This window comes from Myxocyprinus asiaticus, chromosome 49, assembly GCF_019703515.2.
Source record: "Myxocyprinus asiaticus isolate MX2 ecotype Aquarium Trade chromosome 49, UBuf_Myxa_2, whole genome shotgun sequence".
Taxonomy (NCBI): domain Eukaryota; kingdom Metazoa; phylum Chordata; class Actinopteri; order Cypriniformes; family Catostomidae; genus Myxocyprinus; species Myxocyprinus asiaticus.
This window is the reverse complement of record NC_059392.1, coordinates 12,291,391-12,317,410: the sequence shown is the minus strand read 5'-3', so window position 1 is coordinate 12,317,410 and position 26,020 is coordinate 12,291,391. Positions and strand designations below refer to the sequence as shown.

Sequence of the window (26,020 nt, the reverse complement as noted above, 5' to 3'; positions counted from 1 at the left end):
TTGCTGAATTCTCACGGTTGTCTCTTCTCCGTAGTACATTAATTAAAGGTGTTGTAAGCGATTTTAGCCATTCTAGAATTTCCACAAACTGAGCCGTTGGATTAGCCATGCCCACTCTTTCCAAAACCCTGCACTCCAAAGATAACAAATTAGCTTTATCTAGACCAACATTGAGAAGAAACGGTTGTCAAAAACCACAGTAGCAAAATAGCGCCCTCAACTGACAACTGTTATGAACAACATGTCATATAAATGGCATTAAGCCTCAATAATTCGCTACAAATACAATACTATGAGAACACGCAAAATGATTGACAGGCAGAAAGCGTCAGAGACCGCGGACACATTTTTGTTTGCTGTTTACAGAGTCTAGTGCTGTCACAGAGACCGGTGAGATATCTCAGGACACTTAGTGAATGGGGCCAATTTATTGGAGGGTTTAAAGGCAGAAATGTGAAGCTTATAATTTTATAAAAGCACTTACTTTAATTCTTCTGTTAAAACTTATGTATATGAACTCTAAAGTTGTTTAAATCATAATTTTATTGTATACCGTGTTATGTCGTCATGGCAACAGGGTTGTAAAATTGGCTATAACTTTACACAGAAAAGGTTAGCGATTTTATCACACTAAAATCATGTTAAAACGCATATTGTTTAGTGGCTATACTTTTGAAACTGAATATTTTAACTTTTGGCCCCATTCACTTCCATTATAAGTTCCTTACTGTGACCCAGATTTTTGCTTTTTGTAACGAAAATAAGGGATGAGTTGAAATTATTTTTGTCATAATCAACATCATGCCACAAATGCTGTCGACTGAGCTTAACTTGTACTGAACCCGGAATATTCCTTTAAATACAACAAACAAATAAATTGAAAATATACATCTGGAACACCTGCTATGACTTAACATTTTCACCTCTCATGAGTTTGCATCCCTGTAATAATAGACTATAATTTATTCGAAATCTACGCCCCTGCGTATGCCTTCTAATGAAATATGACGTGATGAAGCTTCATCCCTTTCGTTGGACTGAGTCTTTACGGGGTATTCCCTATACATGGGGTATTTTCAGACATTGACGTTTTTCTGACGCAGCTCTGTGAGCGAGTAGCGTTCAATCCACAAGCTCCTCCCACCTGCCCCTACAAGGAGTTTTCTAGTGTCCAGAAAACACACTCAGAAATGGGAAATCACAAATAATGTGACATATATTGACTTTATTTTCTTTATATATATATACTCAATATAAAAAGAAACGCCTCTTGAATCGCTTTCCAATGACGCATCGGTCATGCCTCTTATCATTACCCCGAAGCCACGCCCCATCCCGCCTGTACGTAATTCACGTCTCATGAATAATCATAGTGCTCTCTGGCTCGAGCTGCTTGTTGCGTTCACGGCAGAGGCGCGTGAGCGTGGTGGGAAATGCAAGCAAGATGGCGGCATTGAAGGAGGAGCGGTGCTACGGACTGTCCTGTGGAAGAGTGAGCAATGGCAGCAACATCTCCGTCTATCACGTCAAGCTGACTGACAGCGCGCTACGAGCGTTCGAGGAGTACCAGAGCAGCAAGGTAAGATGCGCGTCGAGCCCAACGCGAGGGCTGTTGAAACAGTGCTAACAGGCTAACTGTGCAGTAGGCGACAGTTATTTCTCTGTCTGACAGCGAATCACCCACTCAGCTGAACAAATTCCCCTCAAAGCGAGCAGGAACTTTGGTGGAGTGAATCAGTACCAGCATGTGCTTCGTTGACTTCCATATTAAGCGCTCCGAACACTGATGAAGTCATTAATTAAAGCCCATAACAGTTAAAAACAGATTCACTTGTGTTATATGTGTGTTTGATGGCTTGTTAATGTTGGTTTGGTGGGAGGCAGTTTAGTTTGTGGGAAGTAACTGGGTTCCCACGGTCATGGAAAACATGGAAATATAAGGGGGGGTTTCAAATTGGGATTTCCAGGACTTGAAAAGTCAGTGAAGTCCTTAAAAGGCATGTGAAATGCTTGAGTATATAGCTTATATATTTCCTAGTTGTTTGTATCTAAATTATAAGCCATTTTCCTAGTGCAACCATTATGAAATGCATTAAAAAAAATCATTACAGTGATCATAAACAACTGGTATAGTCATGGAAATCCAAGGGTTTTGGAACTTGAAGTAAGCTTTGTGGAGCTAAAATACAAAACAATTCAATTTCATTTAGTTTATTTTTTGCTAAAAAATTTATTCCATATTTCTGTTCAGAGCATAATTAACCATTCCCCCCCAATCCCCTTTTTCTCGCCAATTTGTTATGCCCAGTTCCCACTACTTAGTAGGTCCTCATGGTGGCGCGGTTACTCACCTCAATCCGGGTGGCGGAGGACAAGTCTCCGTTGCCTCCGCTTCTGAGACCGTCAGTTTGCGCATCTTGTGGCTCGTGTGCATGACACCACGGAGACTCCCAGCATGTGGAGGCTCATGCTACTCTCCGCAATCCACACACAACTTACCACGTGCCCCATTGAGAGCGAGAACCACTAATCATGACCACGAGGAGGTTACCCCATGTGACTCTACCCTCCCTAGCAACCGGGCCAATTTGGTTGCTTAGGGGACCTGGCTGGAGTCACTCAGCACACCCTGAATACAAACTCGCGACTCCAGGGGTGGTAGTCCGCGTCAATACTCGCTGAGCTACCCAGGCCCCCTAAATTCCCTTTTTTTTTTTTAAATGTTTCTCCCGGCCTAGTTTTACAAGACAACAAGCTTATCTGCTTTTAAAAATGATAAAGTTATGCGAGGTAGTCAGGATTTTACCATGCCTATGTCATGGAGAGACAACATTGTTAGTATATTTGTTAAAACACATACTTTAGTGCTTAATGTTAGCTTAAGAGGATTTGATTTGGTATGGATGAGCCCAAACCAGTTGTTACTATTTTAAACCAGTCCTGCAAACTAATTTGTGCTCAGTAGATTTAGGTGTCTTCAAGTCAAGACATCGGACAGAGAACAGCAGATGCTGGTTACCACATAGCAGACCAGTGAATCTGTGAGATTTTATCATGCCTTAATGCCTTTGGAATCTATCAGCGATTTGTAAACATACTTGACACATCTTCTAAGGGCAGCTTCAGTCCTGAAAAAACAATAACTAGTTTAGTTTTGTTTAACACATTTTGATTAAAGCATTGCAGTCCGTTCCAGACAGCAGGTTTGGTCAGGTAGATGATATTTGAAAATAACATGCATTGATTTGTCTGTGCTGTTTCAGATCAAAAATGGACCCTAGTGGAACCCGGTAAATGTTTGGAATCACAAAAGCAAATGCAACTTGATCCAAGGCACAACAAAAGACAAGTCTATCCACATTCAGACTAGAATGGAAGTTGAGTCACCCTTGTGATGATGTCAGTATTGGTTTATAGGAATACAAGTTACAGCTTTCAGTTAACATTCGGGTGGCCAGTGGTAACAATTGGATAAACATATAATGTCAGCCCATTTGAGACTGGTTTAAGCATTGCGCTTGCATGCAACGATTAATATGGAATATTCCTTGGATGTGATATGTGAAACTGAAGTCGACTGGCTGCATGTGACACTGTGAGGGACGATGAAGCTTTGGTTGTGAGCTTGAGATTATTTTTAGTTTAGGTGCACACACGGTGTACCAGTAAGTTTGAAGTAAGCTCATCTTAGTTTAGTAGTAGTTTAGTTCGCACATTTGAATTTGATTTAATTGCTAAGTGCATTTTAGTTGCCTACAATAATTTTTTTTCTTTGTTACCACACATTGTCAGTTTGTCAGACACATGAATCTTCCAATGAACTTGATAACTTGGCCTATGCCGACAATGAGGAAAATGGTTTAAAACCATTTAAAGACACGTTTGTTGTCTCCTTTTGTCCTCTTCGTCTCTGCTCATGTTTTAAATGGTAGCTGGGTGCATGACCAGTGTCAGGTAACACGTGCACGTACGTTGAGGGTGCATTTTTCAAGTGCTTACAGGATTTTATAAACCCCTACTGATACTATGCACTAATTGATTGTTGGAACCTATACCAAATGTACCATTATGTAATTGCACTGAAAATGCAATAAATATGAAATCCTGAATGCTTAGCCTCTAATATTGTTTTAAGGGAATACTTCACCCAAAAATTAGAATTCCCATCATTTACTCGCCGTTAAGACTCACTCGTATGACTTTTTTCTGCAGAACACAAAGATATTTTGATAAATATATGGTGTTAATGTATATGTGTGCGTGTGTGAGTGTATGTATGTATATGTATGTGTGTGTGTGTATGTGTGTGTGTGTATATATATATATATATATATATATATTACACATACACACACACACACACACACACACACAAAGCAAGTCAATGGGGCCCAACACTTCCATGCGCAAAAAAGGACAAAGGCAGCATAAAGGTAATCCATACATCTTGAGTGGTTTAATCAATGTCTTTTTTCAAATAAAGTGCTGCACAACAGAGCATAATAGATGTAAGATATTGCTTAACTATCATATAATTAATGCGTAATACATTATTATTATTCTAACAGTGAATATTACATTAGTGATATTGTTGTAATTTTTTTCTTCAATTTAAATCAAGCTTTTATTTTGATGGCAAACTGAGTCATACCTGCAGACTAGCCACCTTTCCATTGAACCTCATGTTAAACTGAACTCCTTGTCATTGCTACATACTGAATCTGTTTTCACTGCAGGGAGAAAAATGAAAAGACAGAACAAATTTATAAGGACTGGCAGATTCAGAAATTAAAGATTCAATTGACTGGTTATGATGTTTGAGGTCTAAATCTACAAAAATAATCAAAATTGATGTTTATTTAGTAAAATATGAAGCATTTACATTTTTAAAAGCATAGTGGGTTTATTAAGAACACATGTGAGCTTAAATGGTACACATGTTCCTTATAAGCCCACACGTTTGCAGTTAAAGTAACTTTTTGTTAGTTTATAACAAAACATATCATGAGTGTTTAAATGAGATATTAATATCTGATTTAATACTCATTTTATTGGAAGGCTGTTAACATTTACATATGAAAACAGGTCAAACTTAGATTTGGGTGGGCTTAATTGGGTCACTTCCCCTATTTGAAATGACACAATGACGTCATATTTTCATATTTTGTATGTTTATAAAATATGCCCTAACAGTGTTCTCATAATGGTAAAAAAAATTTGCTTAAAAACAACTCCGGGGGGCAAAGGTTGCCGCTTAATAGAAAAGTACATTTCTGACACTAGTCTAAATAGACTCTTTTAAAAATGCTTTAGCCAGTAGTTACATAAATGCCGTACATACTCAAGCAAATAATAATATTAAAAAATGGTTCTCTAAAAGTCACCAGAGTTGAATGCTTTGGGGTTGTTTTGCCCAAAAAACAAACAAACAAAAAAAAAAAAAAAAAGTCTAAAATAAGGGTACACTTCATTACTTTATCAGATTTCTGTGTGTACCCTGAGATGAAATCCATGGATGAGGCTATGCCATTATTATGCCACATTATTATGGAACAAATTTTGGCAAAGGAAAATATGTTTTTAAATATAATAGAATAACAAAGAATAAAATATATTGATAGATGCATATTAAAAATGACATTTGCAATCTTTTACGTGTTACTTTTCCCACTTTAACAAGCCAGTTAAATAAATATGTAGTCTGTATGCTGCGCACTTCAAGGTGAATGCCCACTCTGTTCTGTCATCTGCTGCACAGACAGCGCGCGTGTGATGCTTATGAGGTGTTTTCAGTGTGAGTGGCCGGCTGCCCACATTCACTTAAGAAGTGCATAGCACATGCAGACTATATATTTATTTTAGTGCTGCCGGTTGATACAATTTTTTATTTGCTATTAATTGCATAATTTTTTGCAGTTTATCGTGATTTAATCAAAGATTTTGAAAGTGCTAAAATTTTACTCTGTATATACTTCTCCTGTCAAAATGCTTTTATTTTCTTCTTAGGAAAGAATAGAAAACAATATATAACAATAAAGTTTTATTACATTTTCCAAACAAAGCCTTCCACAGTATAAGCAAAGAATGCATTAAAATATCACCAGTTCAAGTATTGTTAATTGTTTCGCTAAGTCTAACTGAGAGTTCGACTAACTGAAGGAATGAGTCCCCCCCCAATACGTTGCATATTTATTGTAGTGAGCATTTAATCTATTAAACTCTCCTCCACAATATCAATCAGCTGACAGACTGTGACTATATTTGCCAGTTTGAACTCCACATTAAAAGCGATTTGTAATCAACATCTCGTTCTGAGATTATTAAGACTTGACGTGCTTCTGTGGCTGCAGAGGCTGCAAAGTACTTAGTACTTAGGTATTCTGTCCATGCTGAAGTTTAATCTTAAGGTTAGGGGTTTGTATATATCCATAACCCTATGAGCAATAGTAAAAGTCATGCTTGCCTTACAAACATCACTGAATAGAAGACAAAGTCTGTCCATTAGCCACGCAGAGTCAAAGGGCTACCTTCATAGTGATTGGGAGCTGTGATCAATAGTCTTATGGACTGGAAACTAGCAATTGAGATCCCCTATGCTAATGAATTGTGGCTCTTCTCCACTGCCTTACCCAAACACGCTGAAATCTGAATTATTTTGCTCAACTTGAGAAAATTCTGAAAGGATGGGACAGTTTTGGTTTTTCTCTTCAGCCTGTGTCAGCCAGATTGCATCACTTCTACACCTAAGTTTCCTGGAAGAAAAAGTAGCCTAGTTTCTGTCTGTCGCTGAGTCATCTGTTGTTTGCTGTTTCAGGCTGTGAGCCTGGCTTTACCTCTGCACTGTTCTTGTTGCTGGATAGAGGAAAAACTATATTTACTATGACTTTGCACTGGAAAAAAATAGGTCATCCATTTTACTGGGCAAGCCCTGCTGTTTGTATGTCAATAAGCAAATCCTTTATGGTGACTTGTTTTGTTGTAACTTTGAGTCCAAAGGTTCGGTCTTATCCAGCTGTTGGGAATAAAAAGTATGTCTTAGTACCAAGCAAAAATCATTTTGTTTACACCCAGTCTTTTGTTTTCACCAAAGATTGAATTACTATTTCTAAATCTCTCAAATCAGTGATCCTCAACTGGTTTTGCTTCAGGACCCAGATTGTATGTTCAACATCCAATCTGGTCTAGTGACAAGTCATAATAATTAGTACAGTATGGCGCAATTGAACAAACTGGCTCATACAAAAGCATATGACTTAGTAGAGAGACAAAAAAAAATAAAAAAAAATGTTATTACAATTTTCCTAAGTTTACCCCTGACCTAAACCTAGCAATGATTTTAACAAGAAAATCACCGTTGTGTTCCATGGAATGAAGAGAAATATCAGAATTCTCAAGTGTTCTTATAATTTTTCCTAAGTATAACCCCAAACCTAACCATGATTTTAATAGGAAAATAATTTTTGTGTACCATGGAAGAAAGAGATCATTGGGTTTGGAACGAGGTGAAGGAAGCGTATTATTGACATGCATCAGTTTTTTGTATTGCATAAATATGGAGTGACCAAATTTGTATACTGACGTTTCCGATATTAAAATAAGGTGTTGGATGGAAGGTTAGCTAAAATTTGATGCCTGTATTTTAACGATTTAAAATTCTGTGATTGGTTGGTCTCCATGGGAATAAAAGTCGAACTTATTCGTACAAGCCAAGTCTTACCATATCTTACAATTTCACCATCTCGTACAAGTTATTACGAGTTGTCATGAGACTATTTTGGAACATCAAGTGGCGACTAGTCTAAATTACTAGCATCTACCAAGCAGGGTTGCTCCGATACCAAAATGTTGGCTTTGGGACGATACCAGCCTGGTACTTGGGTATCAATATTTTTAGGGCTGCCCCCGACCAAAGATTTTCCTAGTTGACTAGTAGGATAATCAACTAGTCACACGTTTATGATATTAATTTAATTACTTGAATATATTTGGAGGGGGGGTATCAGAAAATGGTTTGAGTTCCAGGGCTGAGAAAGAGTGTTATAAGTAACATTGCTAACACTGTTTTACATTACAGAGAAATACTAAACCGTAATAATGAGCCTTTAAAATATAGATTTTATGAGCACGCACGAAGCGAGCCGCAGTGAAACCGGCAAAAGCGTTAATGATTCTGAATGTGTCGGAAAAACCAGCAAGGAGACTGTCTGAACATTTTGTTAATTTATAGAGAGAAATGCACATTAGGGTTGTGCCGACAGACGATGATCTCGGGGATCGACGATGGTCAGAGTGATCGCCAAAAGCTGATGCCTTTGACGATGTCAAGACGATATTTGGCTCGTTTTCCCATGTATTAAATTATTATTATTATTATTATTATTATTATTATTTATTAGGCTATTATCAAATTAATATTACAAATAATTTGCCCCATGGCACACAGACACGCGCTTGAAGAAACACACTTTATTATATTAAGGATAGATGACAGAAAAGCCGTTTATGCGCATGTATGACGCGCTGATACGGAGGCGTGCAGTCTCGTGGAACACGCGCATCTAAAAGGTTCTCACTCTTTGTTTCTGTCTTCCGATTTAATTTTTTTGCAAGAACGGTATTGTCTATGAGTGCTGCAAATGACCTCTGACATCTCAGCTCAGGAGGTGTTTTGAGTTAAGTTCACTTTACTTCCTCAGAGCAGTTTATTGTGACCAACTCTGCAGCCTATACATCTGTGACTAAAACATAAAATAATACAAAAACACGTTCACCTTGAACCATGATTTATATTTCACTGATTATAATCATCATCATAATTATTATTTTTACATTTATTATTGTTTTTTTGTCTTCATTTGTGTAAGTAATTTTCTGCCATGATGTTAAGACGGATTCTTGCCTGACGATAAATGGAAAGGTGTGTGTGTGTGTGTGTGTGTGTGTGTGTGTGTGTGTGTGTGTGTATAATATATTTATTTATATATATATATATATATATATATATATATATATATATATACACACACATATACATACATACATACAGTTGTGCTCAAAAGTTTGCATACCCTTGGAGAATTGGTAATATATGTACCATTTAAAAAAAAAAAAAAAACATGAGTGAGCAGGCAAAACACATTTCTTTTATTTCTTATGGGATTCATATTCAACTGTAGGTTATAACAGAATGGCACAATCATAAAACAAAACATGGCAACAAAGAAAAAAATGAAATGACCCCTGTTCAAAAGTCTGCATACCCTTAGTTCTTAATACTGTGTATTGCCCCCTTTAGCATCAATGACAGCGTGCAGTCTTTTGTAATAGTTGTCTAGGAGGCCCCAAATTCTTCCAGGTGGTATAGCTGCCCATTCATCTTGGCAAAATGCCTCCAGGTCATGCAAAGTCTTTGGTCTTCTTGCATGAACCGCACGTCTGAGATCTCCCTAGAGTGGCTCGATGATATTAAGGTCAGGAGACTGTGATGGCCACAGAACCATCACCTTTTTCTGCTGTAACCACTGGAGTGTCAACTTGACCTTGTGCTTAGGGTCATTGTCCTGCGGGAAAATCCAAGAGTGTCCCATGCGCAGCTTTTGTGCAGAAGAAAGCAAATTGTCTGCCAGTATTTTCTGATAACATGCTGCATTCATCTTACCATCAATTTTCACAAGATTCCCCGTGCTTCTAGAACTCACACACCCCCAAAACATCAGTGAGCCACCACCATGCTTCACAGTGGGGATGGTATTCTTTTCACTTTAGGCCTTGTTGACCCCTCTCCAAACATAGCGCTTATGGTTGTGACCATAAAGCTCTATTTTGGTCTCGTAACTCCAAATTACAGTGTGCCAGAATCTGTGTGTGTGTGTGTATGTATATATATATAATTCTTTTATCACTTCATTATTTTGTCTGCTTTTTCATTTGGAGAGCAGTTTGAATTTAGAAATGTATTTGATTTTGTTTTTTTTAAATACATTTTCAATGCAAAATCACTAAAGCAAGAATATTCACCGATCCCTCAGCCCAGGGGTTGCCGATGTAATTGGATATTGCAGTATCGTGAAGGAGGGAACAAAACAAATTTATTCACACACATGGTGTATTTTCCCAGATAACGTAGGTTCTTTGCCAGAGAGATGTTGACAACTTTTGTAAAACCATCTTTCAAAAAGTTGAACAACACACATTTTAATTGCACTTATTTTTTTCCAGTTTCATTTTGATTTTTGAATTAAAATAAATAAAAAATAAAGTTCTAAGTTTGAAATCAAGGTGTCTTGCTTTGTGTATGCTTAACCCTAACCCTGCTTAACAAAAATTACCCCATAGTACCACCTAGCGTCCAACCAGCAGTAATACTGGTGTTCGTGATTTTATGTGGAGTTTTTTTCTGCGACCAACCGACCAATCAAAACTTGGTCGACCAAGACTCTTCTCATCGACTAACCTTTGGTCGACTATCAGGGGTCAACCCTAGCGCATACTATATGTTTACTTATTAAACAGCCTTTTGTGATTCACGGAGCTATCGCACGTCTTCAAGTGGCTTTGAATAAAATGCACAAGTCATATGAACTGCTTTTATGGTGTTTTTATGGTTCTTTTATGTCATTTTTGGAGCTTGACAGTAACGTACATGACTAACACACAGTATCGGATTTGGATCGGGCTTGTTGGACCAATACCCGATCCGTCTAAAAGCTTCAGTATCGGAGCCGATACCAATCCAGGTATCGGATCGGTGCATCCCCTGATTACCTTAGTTTGTGATATTGCTTACAGATAATAATAATAATAATAATAATAATGTAATAATAATAATAACCATTTAATATTATACTATTGTTATTACGAGTATAATTGCTACTTTATGAATATTACATTTTTATACAGTAATTATATTTTTCTGTCTTGAAATTTTTTTTGATAGACTTATTTTGATGGACAATAACAAAAAACAAAAAATAACTAGCTATATTTGTGATAGCCTAGGACTGTCATGTATTAGAAAGTTCATATTCTTATTCTGCTGTTGAAAGGAATCCAGAGCATGTAATTTTATATATTGCTAGCTATCTTGTAACAGCTGCGCCCTGTTTGATTGACAGGCAGGCGTTTGAGTGTGCAGAACATGCACGTTTTCCGAACCTGAACGGTCAAATACATTTCAAAATTCCGCCAAAATGCCCGTCTTGGTGAGTTATTCATGTAAACTCAGAGAGTGATATCTAAAGTGAACGTAAACAGCGGAGAAACAAGCGGATTTGTATTAAAATGTCAGATTGTAAGTATAAAAATGTAAGCTAATAGACCTGCTGCCATCTAGTGTAAAGTGTCATTTCACATCTCACAAATGACAAATACCTGCCCCATTTCTCCACGAACACTTTATACCTCCCCGTTCCTCTAAATGTAATTTCCTCATAGGCCGCCACCCTTCCTATCTCCGAGCACCACTCCTGAAAAGAGGGCGCTCCAGCCCCTCAAAATGATCTGCCTGGCGATCATGACACTGGTTATGACCCAACTCTTTATGTGTCTACTTTCAATGTCAATGACCACCCCATCACCCAAGATACAGAGTCTGGGGCAGAATAATACCTGAATGCCTAACACATCGCACACCAGACTCTGCACCTTTAACCAAAACTTTTGAATTTCGACACACCCCCAAAAGACATGAGTTATATCTCCATCTGCTGATTGGCATCGCCAGCAGGTGGGTGTATCTTTAAGACCACGCCTATACAATTTAGAGGGGGTCCAATAGAACCAATGTAAAATCTTGAATTGTATAAGGTGCACCCTTGCATCTCTAGAAGCAGTTTTTATGTTTTGTAAAATCCTAGCCCATTCTCTCTCCTCCAATTCTAAGTTTAAATCTTTCTCCCATAAGCTCTTGAGAGTGGTCGAGACTCCGTCCCCAAGACTCTGAATTAGCAGGGAGTAATACACTGATGCCTCATGACCTTTTCCAAAAGCAGAAATCACCTCTCCTAGAGTATCTGCTGCTTGAGGGGGGTGTATGCTCTTCCCAAAAATAGTACAGAGCAAGTGGTGTAGCTGAAGATACCTAAAAAAACTGAGATCTGGGGATACCAAAATATTGAACCAAATTTTCAAAGGATCTCATCACACCTTTCTCATAAAGATCACCGAGTGTATTAACCCCCCTCGCAATCCACTCTGACCAACAAAAAGGGTACTTATTGATGCATAGTTTGGGGTTTAGCCATAGGCTCGAGGCAACATTTAGATAAATATCTGAATTAAACACTCTGGACACTTTTGTCCATACTGAGTGCAAATGTGAAATAACGGGGTGTGATTTAACTTCTCTGGTTAGATTGGCAGAAAGGCTTTGCAATGGCAAAATGGAGCAAGAACTTCTTGTTCAATGCAGAACCAGGGAGGGGCTCTTTCAGGTGGAAGCGACCAATGAGCCAAATGTCTGAGAACGAACGCATAATAATAAAACAAAATCTTGGGTAGGCCTAGCCCACCTTTGTCAGTCGGCCTATGTAGCTTACTAAAATGTAATCTGAGGCGTTTGCCACTCCAAATGAAGGACTTCACTATGCTCTCAAATTGCTTGAAATAAGAGAGGGGGACATCTACCGGGAGAGACTGTAGCAGGTAGTAAAATTTTGGAATACAGTTCATTTTTATAACATTAACATTCCCAATCATCGATAAATGTAATGAAGCCCACCTGTCTACATCGCTCAATCCTTTTTATTAAAGGGTCAAAATTAACTAACTAAATCAGACAAATTTGTTGGGAATAAAATACCCAAATACTTAATGCCCTGTTTGGGCCACTGGAAGGTGCCTGGCTGGAAGGCCGTTACTGGACGGTATGCTGTCAGAGCCAAAGCTTCGGATTTAGACCAGTTGACTTTGTATTCTGAGAATTTGGAAAAAGAATTAATAATTCTGTGAAGGCAAGGCATAGATCTAGTGGGGTCAGAGACGAATAACAAAATTCATCTGCATAAAGCAGAAGCTTATGTGCCACGCCTCCCGCCACCACCCCTGGAAAATGATCCTCCTTTCTTATCGCGGCTGCTAAAGGTTCCAGTGCAAGACAGAACAATAATGGGGAAAGAGGGCAACCTTGCCGGGTGCCCCATCCAGAGTAAAATAATCTGAAATTAATCCATTTGTTTGTACCGCCGTTACCGGGTGTCTATAAAGTAACTTGATCCAACCAATAAACGTACTCCCGAACCCATACATTTCCAAAATCTTAAAGATAATCCCATTCTACCATATCAAACGCCTTTTCGGCGTCAAGTGAAATGGCAGCGACCGGAGACTGATCGTTCGCCACTGACCACATGATATTGATGAAACGTCTAATGTTATCAGAAGAGCTACGACCCCGAATAAACCCCACCTGATCTATCTATCTATCAAGATGTCATATCTTTACATAATCGGTTAGCCAAAATTTTTGCCAACATTTTTACATCTAGCTGTATCAGGGAAATTGGACAATAACTCTTACACTCACTTGGATCTTTGTCTTTTTTTAAGAATCTGACTGATCCGGGCTTGCGTCATGGTTGGTGGAAGCTTTCCATTCTTTAATGATTCCGTATAAACTTCTAACAAAAGTGGAGCCAGTTCTGTAGCATAAGATCTAAAAAATTCAGCAGCAAAGCCATCTGGCCCCGGAGCCTTGCCTGTAGGTAAGGCCTTAATTACCTTGTCAAGTTCCTCCAAGGTTATCTCAGAATCAAGAGTTTTTTTGCTCAGTTGTCAATTTAGGGAGTTTGAATGGTTCCACAAAATTTCTAATATCATCATCAGTAGACGAAGACGTGGAGCTATAAAGATCAAGATAGAATTCTTTAAAAGCATTAATATCAATGGCCGAGGTAAAAATTTCACCACCAGCAGATTTCACTGAAGGAATGGTAGAAAAAGACTCTCTCTGCTTTATATATCTAGCCAAAAGCTTCCCTGCTTTGTCCCCTGACTCAAAATATGACTGTCTTGCCCTGAATAACCAAAACTCCACTTTCCGTGACAAAATAGTATTATATCTGTATTTCAATCAGGTCAATTCTCTGAGACCATTAGACGACATTCGGCGCTTCAGCTCTGCCTCGACACTTTTAATATTCCCCTCCAACTCCACTAGCTCTCGTGCCTTGGATTCTTTTGGTGAATAAGGCATACTGTATGATCTGACCCCTAAGAACAGCCTTAAGTGCCTCCCAAGCCATGCCCACACAGGATACTGAGGACCAGTTGGTCTCTATATAGACATTGGAGGGATTTTGCAAAAGGGATACGTTAAAGCGCTAGCTGTATGATTTCTTTTTCTCCGTATGTGACAACACCACCAAGCTCACCAGTGCGTGATCTGAGACTAAAATGTTTCCAATTGAGCAGACGACAACAGATGAAATGAGAGACTTGGATATAAAAAAAAAAAAAAATCCATTCTAGAATAAATCTTATGGACTGATGGAAAAAAATGTATAATCTCTACCAGATGGGTTCAAAAGTCGCCAAACATCTGCAAGACCAAGATTTTTACACATCCTGTGAAGTGTCACCGTTGGTCTAGGGGGCTTACACACTTTTGCTTCACTATGATCAAGGACTGAGTCCATCAAAAGATTAAAGTCTCCTCCCAATAATATATCATGAGGGGTGCCAGCGGCTTGCAACATCCCTTCAAGATCTATAAGAAAGCCCTGATCATCAGCTTTGGTGCATAAATATTAGCCAAAATCAACCTTTGCCCCTGAATTTCTGCTAATACAGCAATTACTCCTCCTGATTGATCTTTAATCTGTTTGAGGCATTTGAATTGTAGATGTTTATTTATCAATATAATGACCCCCCTGCTCTTACTTGAGCCAGCACTAAAAAAAACATGTCCACCCCATATCTTCCCAAATTTTTCAGCTTCCTGTTGGGAAAGATGTGTGTCTTGAAGAAACACTATCATATTTCTTACGTTTAAGAAAATAAATAACCTTCCTTCTTTTTATGGGGTGCCCCAACCCATTCACATTCCACGTGGAGAAAGATATCCCACTCATTAACATGACATTTGATATAATAGAAAAAATAAATTGTGTCAAAAACAGGATTACAAAGACCACATTTCAACATCAATGCAACAGTCAAACCCCGAACTTTCCACAGAACAAAACGAACAGAAAAAAGAAAAACGTGCACATTAACCCCGCGTACGACAGCGCCAACCGCCGTCCATCCCACTAAACTCAGAAGGTCCATGTACGCATATGAGAACCCCCGTGACAACTTTGCCATCGGATTGCTCAAGTCCGGTGCTTCTATACAGATTTTGTGAGGCAAAATTACATAACAGAAAATACTTTGTAAAACAGACCCCAGCCAACAGGCAGAATAAACAAAGAATGTGTAGATTCATTCACAGAACTGTCTTGAAGGTATGTTCCTCCACAAAACAAATTCCAGCTGATATAAAGCCATTCATTTTCCTCAGACAGACAAACAAGTGTTTCAAGTGTTCAGTGAACCAGCTGTTATGAGTGCAGCAGATGACGTAATCATTCCAATGTCCCACGAAAATACTCCACAAAAACTCCAGCCAACAGGAGGCATAAATACAAAGAACGAACAGATTCATCCATAAATGTCCCGAAGCAGTGTTATTCCACAAAACAAACTCTAGCCGCTAGGCGGAACTAGTACAAAAAGAAACTAAATAGACATCCCGGTTCCTCGGATGATCAAGAGTCAAATTCACTCGGAGGCCGCATAAAAAAAAAAAAAAAATACATCCTGACCATATGCTTTATAAAAGACATCCTTTGTGTGGGCATGTGGATATTTTGCAGTCTCCCTCAGCAGATCTGCGAGCCGGGACTCTGTGAGCTCGCTCGATTTCCAGTTTATGGCCTGTTAAGTCGAGCAGACTCGGGAAAAGCTCGTTCAGGAATTTCACCATATATCTGCCCTCTTCATGCTCAGGAATTCCAACAATTCGTATAGTGTTCATTTTGATTCCTATTTTCAAGATCTTCTCATTTTTCCAAAATATTTTCCAAGTCTGTTTTGGACGCGGGCATATTAGCAGATAATTCCCTTTCTGACGACTCCAGATAATCGATTAGTTTCTCAACATCTGCGACTCTTTTGACCAACTTAGAGAATTTTGTTTCGAGCAAAGTGCACAGAGCTAGTCGCTCACACGTCTGCTTCTCGCATGGTGTCACGTGACCCTCAATTTGTATATTTTTGGTCAATTAATTTTAATCTATTTCTATTCATTGCTGTTTTTTATTGTTATTTTATTACTGACTGTTTACTAGTCTTGAATAATTACTTAAGAACTTGAAACCATTCTTCCATAATTAACATATTAGTTAGTGTTATTATTTGTTGTGGTTTTGAAGCTGGTATTGAGAATCGTCAAATTTCACTACCGACTACTGACATTTTGGTATTGTGATAATGTATAACCTTTATTGTACATGGTAGATCTTGCTGCATTAACATGATGAAAAAGTAGAGCTCATTCCATAGAACTATGAGCATCCCTGCTATTAATGGTGGTGATGGAGGCTTTCCTTTATTTGACTACCATACGTAACATAAAATTATTACCGTATGACAATAGCCTCCTTCCCTACCCAGTGCAGTTTACATTTGTCGCAGAGAGTTGATTGCTTAGGTACACTATTAGGCTGGCCATCGGTCATAGTTTTAGAAAAATATACAACATAAACTTTGACATGTTACTTGAGCATGTAACTTAAATGTCCTTTTTTCTCACTGGACAAGTAACTCTTTTATTCTGACAAGTGAATGACCAATTTACTAGTCCGGAAGACAAGCACATGACTTTTCTTAATGCCGAGCCCTGGCTCAAATGTATGCTCTAGTCCAAGGGTTTTCGAACTGAGGTCCGCGGACCCCCAGAGGGGCCGCAAGGGGGTGCTAGGGGATCCGCAGAAAATTTCAGAAAAAAAGTTAAAAAAAAGCACATTATATAGTGATGCACAATTAATCGTATTTTAACTGCAATCACTGCTTCTGCCTCTCACAATAGTCTGCGATACTAATGAGCTAGCAAACAGAAATGATCAGCCATAAAATAAAGTTGAACTCATATATTCAACTCGTTTTGTTTTATTTATTATAAGCTGTCAGCGGATGACAGACCAAAGCCTTTCTGAAGTCTATTTTTTTTACTCAACTGACCAATCACGCTCTCTTTTGAAGTTCGCCACTGACCAGTCAGTTTCACTTTCGAGCACGCGCTGAAATACAGAGCCGCAGTTGTTTGAGTATGGTTTGTCTTGTATGTGCGGTGCTTTGATTACACAAGGCTTGCATCAGAAAGATGGAAAATGCTGTATATGGAGGTAGAATGAAAATCAGTTGTCTTTCAACTGTTCTGAGCCCATTTCCATAAAAGTTCCATTCATTTAACAGCGCTGTTTGTTAAAAGCCATTAAGATTAGGCAGCAAGTAAGCTGAATAAACTTCGTATGAAGCAGTTCTGTGCTTTCATCTCGTGCTCTCATTATGTATTATGCACAGAAGTTCAGAACAGCTCTGCTCTGAGAACGGGTCATGCGCCCCGTTAATGTGCGCTGACCGCATTAAAAAAACGGTCCAGATTTACTTCAGTTGCATAATTTCAAGTATGTTTGGCCATTAAAGTGCTTAAATTTAAAATACACTCATGGCACCGTGGTTTTGTGGACCAAGTAGGAGATAGGAGCATATTACCATGTTAAGAAGGAGCACCAGAGCCTGTCAAAGCTGTTGTCAACAGAAACAACACACTTCAGTTTTTTCTTGTCAAAATAATGGCTTGTGACCGGATAGCATTTCCACCTGCTAAATTATTACAAAAATATATTACTATTGTTTATTGCAACAACAATTGTGTGAAAGCCCTACAGAGTAACTCTTATATTGGAAGTAAAGCATCGGTAGAACATGTCTCAATTTTGGCCAAATCATTTACTAGTTTGTAGTTTTAACACCTTGTCCAACATGAGAGCTGCTGTTTATTGTAATTTTATTTTTTATTTTAGAATTGATATCAGAGCAGTGGCAACAGTATTTTTTTTTTTTGGTCCAAATTGTGCAGCCTTTTAATAAAAAAATTAAATAAAAAAATTCTCAAAGGGTTAGGGTTAGTGATCAGTAATCGTGATTAAAAGTTTAAGCAAATAAAATCACGATTATCAATTTAACCATTATCGTGCAGCCCTAACATTATAAGTTATTCAAGGACCTGATAGCAGTCTGAGGGGTCCCTGGCAAGAGGATCATCATATTTGGGGGTCCTTGGCATCAAAAAGTTTGAAAAACCCTGCTCTAGATTTTGTGTTTTGACCATTTGTGACTTGCGTTAAACTCCGTCTCGTTTACCATGCTTTGTGGGTGTGACTTTTTTGCCATGTCATCACCATATATGACTAAAGTACTACTAGAGCACAAAATTGTTTCACAAAGTTCTTCATAGATCTAGGCTCATAATTTTGCTCTCAAAGTGCACCAGATTGATGCATTTAACTTTTAAAATGTACAAAATTCTCTTGCAGGAGACCATGACCCTCGACCCCCCCCAGAGGGTCCGAGTTCCACCCACCACAGTCTCACAAAATCCTGTGGGAAACACTGCAGCCCTTTTAAATCTTAATATGCCTGTTTATTTTGCTAATGTATCTATGCCTGATTATATAATTGCTGCATTTTTATTTTCATTTAGTTTGTCTATGCTTACTGTGACCTTATCACAACAGACCTGCAACATGTTTGGCCACCAGTTGAGAACCACTGCCTTAAATGGTGAATTGATGTCTTAGATCGTTGCATCATTATAACGGGCAAAGTTTAAGACAAGTCTTTAATTTACAAACATGTGAACAACAATGGCCTCATTTACGAGGCATTCAGATTAGCCTGTTTGCTGTCAAATTACGAAAGACTGGAGATTTTAAACTCGTATTGGAATTTATTATATTATTTTTAAACTGGTTATCGCCATAGAAGCTGGTATGTCGTTAATTCTCAAACTACAAACTGGAATGTTAAGTGCAATGGGAGAATGAAAATTGATTTAATTTGCTTTCAAAAGGAAGAGCCTTAAGGTGTCAATAGGTGAAGTAATGAAGAAGTTCTATTCTTGTATCACGGTCTAGCTGTATGAATTTCCACATTACATTCCTTTGAGCCCCCGTTTTAGTCCTCTGGGGAATAGCATGTATGGATAGCTGTGGTCAGCAGTCATCAAAAACTATCATTAAAGGGATATAGTAATCTTAGAGAGGGAGGATTATCTACTCAACTAGCGCAAACAGTGGTGTCTTCACCTTCCTCTTAGTTTGCCATTTTTTTGCAGTTCCACAGGTGTTTGCAATCGATTATCTGAGAGGCACCGGGCCGTATGCTAAAAGGTACCAGGCCAAGTTGTAGGTATACACTTTTGTGTTCCTGTTTGATGCTGTCACCCTCATGGAGATATTTGTTTGCCAAAAAACTACTCATTTTTACAAAATTATATAATCTTGGAACTATCTAAAACATATTGCTCCCTTATATAGCTTCAATTTACATAGTTAATTTTTCAATAGGGCTTCACTGTAGTTTAACTACCAGTACTTTAAATTGAGTAGCTTGTAGCTTGTCAAGCCACAGCTCCAGAGAATCTTCCCCAAATTTGATGTTGAATGTTGAGAGCCTGAAAAATTAAGACTTTAATGTCTAAAGGCTGTTGACACCAAATGTGTTTTTGCATCTGTCGGAGCTCTTTTTCCATTGTTTTTCTATGTAAACATTGACGTACATCAGCCATTTGTATTGCATAAATAAATGTGGAATGAGTAAATTTTTTTTCTGAAATTTCCTTCATTAAAATAAAGTAGTAAGAGGCTAACTAAAATTTGATCCCTGTATTGTATCTATTTTTAAGTTGTTTGTTGATTTGGTTGATCTTCATAGGAATAAGTCATTCCTTTTTGTACGAGCCAAGCAGTACAATATTTTAAGATTACGTCATCTCGTACAAATTATTATGAGTTTTCATGAGACTGTGTTGGAACATCAAATGGTGACATGACACGTTACCAAAATTGTTTATCGTACAAAATTGAAGTAAACAAAAATGTCCATAAAGTTAAGTTGAAATGTATTATTGTCTTTTTTTGCATCACGTTTTTGCATCCGTCTGCTCTAGAGGTAGACCGATATATCAGTTTTACCGAATAATCGGTGGCGATAGTTGCTTTTTGGAACTCTCGGTTATCTGCAAAAATGTATGGCACATTTTTTTTCCCATCTTTTTTTTATTTTTTATTTTTATTGCTCATCAATAAACCTCATCGGGTGAAATATATACATATAAACTCTTTATCTGGTAAATATATAGGCTATAAAAGCTTAATTTAATAAATACATGTAGAGCATTGTTTCAGAATAAGAGTCCCAGGTGTATTTCTGACTTGTTTATAAAAAGACCCGTGTTATGAACCAAATCTTTTTTTTTTCTGGTTATTATTGTGATTTTGGTTGCACAATAAACTGCTTTTGGGATTTTATTCATTTTGGACTCTTATAAACTATTGGCCTATTAATCAGTTATCTGCCTTTTCCACCACCTTAGTTATAGTATCGACAAAATCCAGTCTTGGTCGACCTCTACGCTGCGGTTCTTTTCCATTGTTTATTTATATATATATGCGTACATCTTTAACCGTTGCGCCGCGTCATATGCAGGAGCAGCGCATTTATGCTGTGTTGGATAAAAAAAACCACTCAACTTTTAAAAGCGCATCTTGGGACACCTGTGTTTGTGTTGCACTGCATCCTTTTTTTTGCGCAAGAACATGTTCTGTCTGAACGGCCCCTTAACCATTGAAAGAATATTCATGGTGGCAATGATATTTAATAACATGTTAATTCAGACTTTATAGTGAAACCAAACCAATTTGTTTGTTTGTTTGTTTGGTAATGTATGGCTTGACTAGAGGGTGCATTGCAGAGACATTTCACTGTACTGGTCACAAACCTTGTTGCTTCTGTTGAGACTGAGACTGCAGTAGATTTACTAGATTGTGGCTGGATTCACGTGGAGGTCAGCCACTGTATCATGGATATTTAAGGAATGCTGATTCAACATTTTTCAATGCTGGTACTAGGGCCTGCTAAACCAGAATTGTTGCCAAATATGACTCTGAAATGTCAGGCTGTCATGGGACTGTGGCATTGGTCACTGTTTGTGAACTACAGCATTTAGTTCTTTGAAGGTTTTTTGATAGTTGTAGAACTTTGTTATACGTACTGCTATTATATCTAATAATATCAAAGATTTTATTTACTGCCAGATTAGTTCTATAAACATGCTTCTTTGTTTAGACATTTTAGCTGTTAGTTTATATGTTGAGTTGAAGTTCATCAAGGGAATTTATCTAAATATTTTCTCACTCAGTGAATGAGAATTTGGTCTTATGGCGGGTGCACACTGCACGATTTTGGCCACGATTCTGCCGTCTGAGACAAGTTTCGGGAATCCTAAAGGATTTCTGTCATCGCAGGCCAAAATCGGCAGTCTTACAACGTTCAGTGTGACATGTTCACAGACAACCGATTAATAGCCTTTGCGATGATCTTCAGCCTCCTACGAAGTACTGGCAGTGTCAAATTTCGCATTGCAGCCATATGGTGTGACTACTATTACGACAGCCAGATGAGATATTCCACTCCCCTCTCGCACCCCAATTCACTTGAAAAGAAACCTGCTCCGCGTCTGCACCATAGCAACATTTGTGCCCAGTTATCACTCTACTCAAGCTCTTTCAATATTTTTTCTTTTCATTTTATAATAAAAGTTTTAATAAATAAATAAGCAGAAAATACTTGGAGAAAAGTGTAACACGCCAGCAATATGAAAGCATTATTCTCTGTATTAAATACAGAGCTTAGGCTACAAAATGAAAATAAATAAATGATTGCATTTTCTTAACATGTTTTTTTCTTTACATTTTATTGTGCATTTTCTTTACAACATTATTTTAATTACTATTTTACTTTTAATAAATTTACTTTAAACATCTGTAAACTACTTTAAGATTCACACCACTCCAATTTTATTTAAAAATAAATAATTAAAATAAAATAGAAAGATTGAACAATTTATACTGGTAAGTATTTATGGGACGTTTTAATCTAAATCAGCAAATGCAGTTGGATAAAATTATAGAAATCTATGTCATGTTTGTGCATCATCCATAGGGAATTTGCAAGCGTGATATATTATCAGCCTTTATGAAGTTTCGAAATTTTGCGTGGCCTGTAGGTAACTAATCTAAAAGAGGAGAAAGGCGTACTATAACCCACCTTTTTTTTTTTCCCCAATGTGAACGGTGAAGTTTGTAATTTTCCGGCCACTTTTGATTTCCACAATGAATATTTGCTTGTGGTAGTTCATTATTACTGTACGCTACCTCCCGCACTCACGTTCATTCTCAGCATCTGTAATTTTCTGTATTTGTGATCAAGCTGTCTTATTATTGGCTTATTTGACAAAATCCATCTTTCTTGTGAATGTTAGCCTATGCTCGTGATGGAGTGGTATTGGAGCAGCGAAAATGCTGATGTGCTGACTTTCAGAGAGAGAAAAGAAATGCTCCTCCATGGTGGGCAAATTTCGCCATTTCGCTTCTATTCCGCAACACTCTCGAGTCACGTTCACTGATCGGGACGATTGGGACCACAGTCGGCTACGATGTATATCGTGCAGTCTGACATAATGTTGCACAGTGTGCCATGGCGATATCAATGCGTTCATATCGTACAGTCTGACAAGCAACAATCGTAAAGGACTATTATAAATCGTACAGTGTGCACCCGCCTTTTTTTTTTTTTCGTAATATGGTGTAAATTGCATTTTAAAGGTAAAGGGTAGCACCACATGTTCCGCATAATTCAGATCAGAAAATTTGTCAAATTCCTGTGTACTACAAACGTGTTTTATCCAGTCTATTATGAGTTATCTATCCCCTTCAAGCATCGAAATTGGTGCAAATTTCCACCTTGTTTTGGTCTGTAGAGATGTACATATACTGGTGGGCTTATAAATATAGTCCAGTTTTAGCTTTTTTTTTTTTTTTTTAAATCACCATTTGTCCCAAAAAAAGTTTTGAGACCTAGTATCTGGATTGCATTTTAAATTACTTGGATTACCTGACACATTTTAAACGTGTGTGTGTGTGTGTGTGTGTGTGTGTGTGTGTGTGTGTGTGTGTGTGTGTGTGTGTGTGTGTATATATATATATATATATATACCCACTCACTGAGCACTTTATTAAGAACACCTGTACCCCTACTTATTCATGTTCACATCAACCATCAGAATGGGGAAAAAATGTGATCTCAGTGATTTGGACTGTGGCATGATTGTTGGTGCCAGATAGGCTGTTTTGCGTATTTCTGTAACTGCTGATCTTCTGTGATTTTTCACACACAACAGTCTCTAGAATTTACTCAGAATGGTGCCAAAAACAAAAAACATCCAGTGAGTGGCAGTTCTGTGGACGGAAACAGCTTGTTCATGAGATAGCTCAGCGGAGAATGGCCAGACTGGTTCGAGCTGACAAAGGCTACGGTAACTCGGATAACTGCTCTGTACAATTGTAGTGAGCAGAATAGCATCTCCGAATGCACAACACGTCGAACCTTGAAGAGGATGGGCTACAACAGCAGAAGACCACGTCGGGCACTTTATTAGGCCCATAGTGTTCCTAATATAGTGCTCAGTGAGTGTATATTGAACCTCTCTTTGTTCATATAATACTTCATATAATGCAATTCATATATAATTTTATGATTCATGCCAAGAAAAAAATAAAACGAATAATTAATATAAAAAAAATTAATAATGACAGAGGTCAAGTTAGATTGACAATAAAATGCATCAGTTGGGTGCCTCACAAAATTTCCTGGTCATAACCCCAAATCTATACAAAAAAATCATCATATTTTGCATAAATAAAATAAAGCCTTCTTTTAGAACCATTTTGTTTTTTTAAAGTACAAATATTTTAATCTAGTCTCTCTAATAATGTCAAAATATCTGCATGAATGTTAATAAAATAATTATAAAAATGCTCTTTAAAGCTGAATTATGTCATTTCTGCAACCCTAGCGCCACCAAACAGAATTGCAAAATTAAACTTTTTCAAAACAGCTTTCTGAGTGAATACCCTTATGCCGTTTATCGAACAAACAGATAGTCATTGGTCGAGTCAGTGTTATTGTCTCTCTTGAGACTGGTCGCTCAAAACAAATAGAGGAATTTTCATAGTGCCACATAGTGTTTACAGTTTTCAAGAAAATTAACCTATGAATGGCTTATGTTTCATGGCAAGAAAAAAAATCAAATGTGCAATTAATTATGACTGCTCTGCATATTAAGCTGGCATAGAATGTATTTTAACACTTAAAAAGTTACGTCAGCTTTCAAATGGTTTCATATGGGGTACTTCATGTTTACCCATATGTATGATATATACATGCTTATATAGTGGCCAGAGTCGTGGCATTCCACCTAGATCTCTTCTGTTGTGCGAGCTTCTGGGGTTCCAGCAGTAAGTGTTAGTCAGGAGCCACCCTCTGTCCCAAAATTAGCTCTATGGAACGTTCTGGGCTCGTGTCCCAGTGAATAGTGACATGTCAGCAGCCCATTCAAATGAACAGGCTGAGTGTTGCACTCTTTTTAGGGCTTTGGAGAGTGAGCAAATTATGTCTTTACCTTTATAACGCTTTAATGAGATCTGATTTAGATCTTCGTGTTTCTCTTATTTTGCGTTACACAATAACGTAATATATATTATTGATTCTCCACAACCAAGCCTAATTATCCTCTTTCAGTTCATTTTAATCTGAACTGGGAAGCATTCTCTCCTCCCTTTAAAAGTTGATAAACCTTTTTATTTTGTTCAAATGCACAATTATATAGTTCATTGCATTTTATTATTTGCCTTTAGCGTTGTTTTTCTGTGCTGTCCATGACCCAATCAGAACAGACCAGTGACTCATTTTTGGGTCTGAACTCACTGCTATATAGAATGCACTTTAACTAATTTCCTGTATTCTGGCTTCTCTGAATGTACAGATGCTAGTAATTACTAGGGCATTGGATTTTACGTACACAGCCTGGGCCTGTAGTGTACTGTCTCCATCTATGTATGCCTTTCTCAGTTGCAGATGGAATCAGAAGGATGATCTGTTCATTTCCTGATGTAATCCAGAACCCCATGCACCAAGCGCAGTGCTTCATTGCATTTACGCAATTTGCCGAGCTAGATGAAACGATCCATGATAAAATGCTACTGGAAGGCTCACAATTTCATCTCTGATAGGTTGAGATTGTGACCAGTTTTGGATCTTTGTGTTTTTTTATTTGTTGTTTTTTTTTGTTGTATTATATTAGATAGCCAGAATTGTACAAGCTTGCATTATCTGCATTATGACGTGTTAAGTCGTGACATTGACTTTCAGCATAAATGTACGGACACTATGTGATTGTATATTTAATGTTATGGATCTGATTTAACCCAACCTTTTTAGCTGATATGTATAAGTGTAGTTAAAACTAGATTTTTACATTTAAGAATATGTGAGTCGCTTGCTTGTGCAAAACTAGACTGATTACACTGTGAATTCAAAAGTAAACAAGTTGTATTTTTAGGGATTATAACCTTTAGGGTTGGGGATTATAACTATATAACTCAATATATTGCCTTAGCAAACACCACTTGTTGGACGCTATCAGTATCTGATTGAATCGGACAAATGGTTCTAATAATGATCTGACTGGTGACGGACCAATGTCTGATCATGACACGTTTAACTGAATGTCTGTAAACACATACACTAAAGCCACAGCTGTATCTTCCAGTCCTCTTTGCTAGTGTTATCTTCCTCTTTTCTTTACTGTTTCCCTTTTATCTTCAACACTATTATCTGAGGAAGGAAATCCAAATCT

The 26,020-nt window shown here is 37.7% G+C and overlaps 1 protein-coding gene across 2 annotated transcripts in view; it reads left to right on the top strand.

The window, feature by feature from the left end:
- Positions 1–1,365: 1,365 nt before the first annotated feature.
- LOC127437917 (RNA polymerase II elongation factor ELL-like) overlaps positions 1,366–26,020 on the top strand; it is a 70,019-nt gene continuing 45,364 nt past the window's right edge. Inside the window, exon 1 of one of the 2 annotated variants that reach the window (XM_051693081.1) lies at positions 1,366–1,579. In XM_051693081.1, the coding sequence (XP_051549041.1) occupies positions 1,445–1,579 (135 nt within the window). In that variant the 5' untranslated portion in view covers positions 1,366–1,444. The remainder of the gene's footprint in view (positions 1,580–26,020) is intronic. The other variant, XM_051693082.1, reaches the window with a different exon arrangement.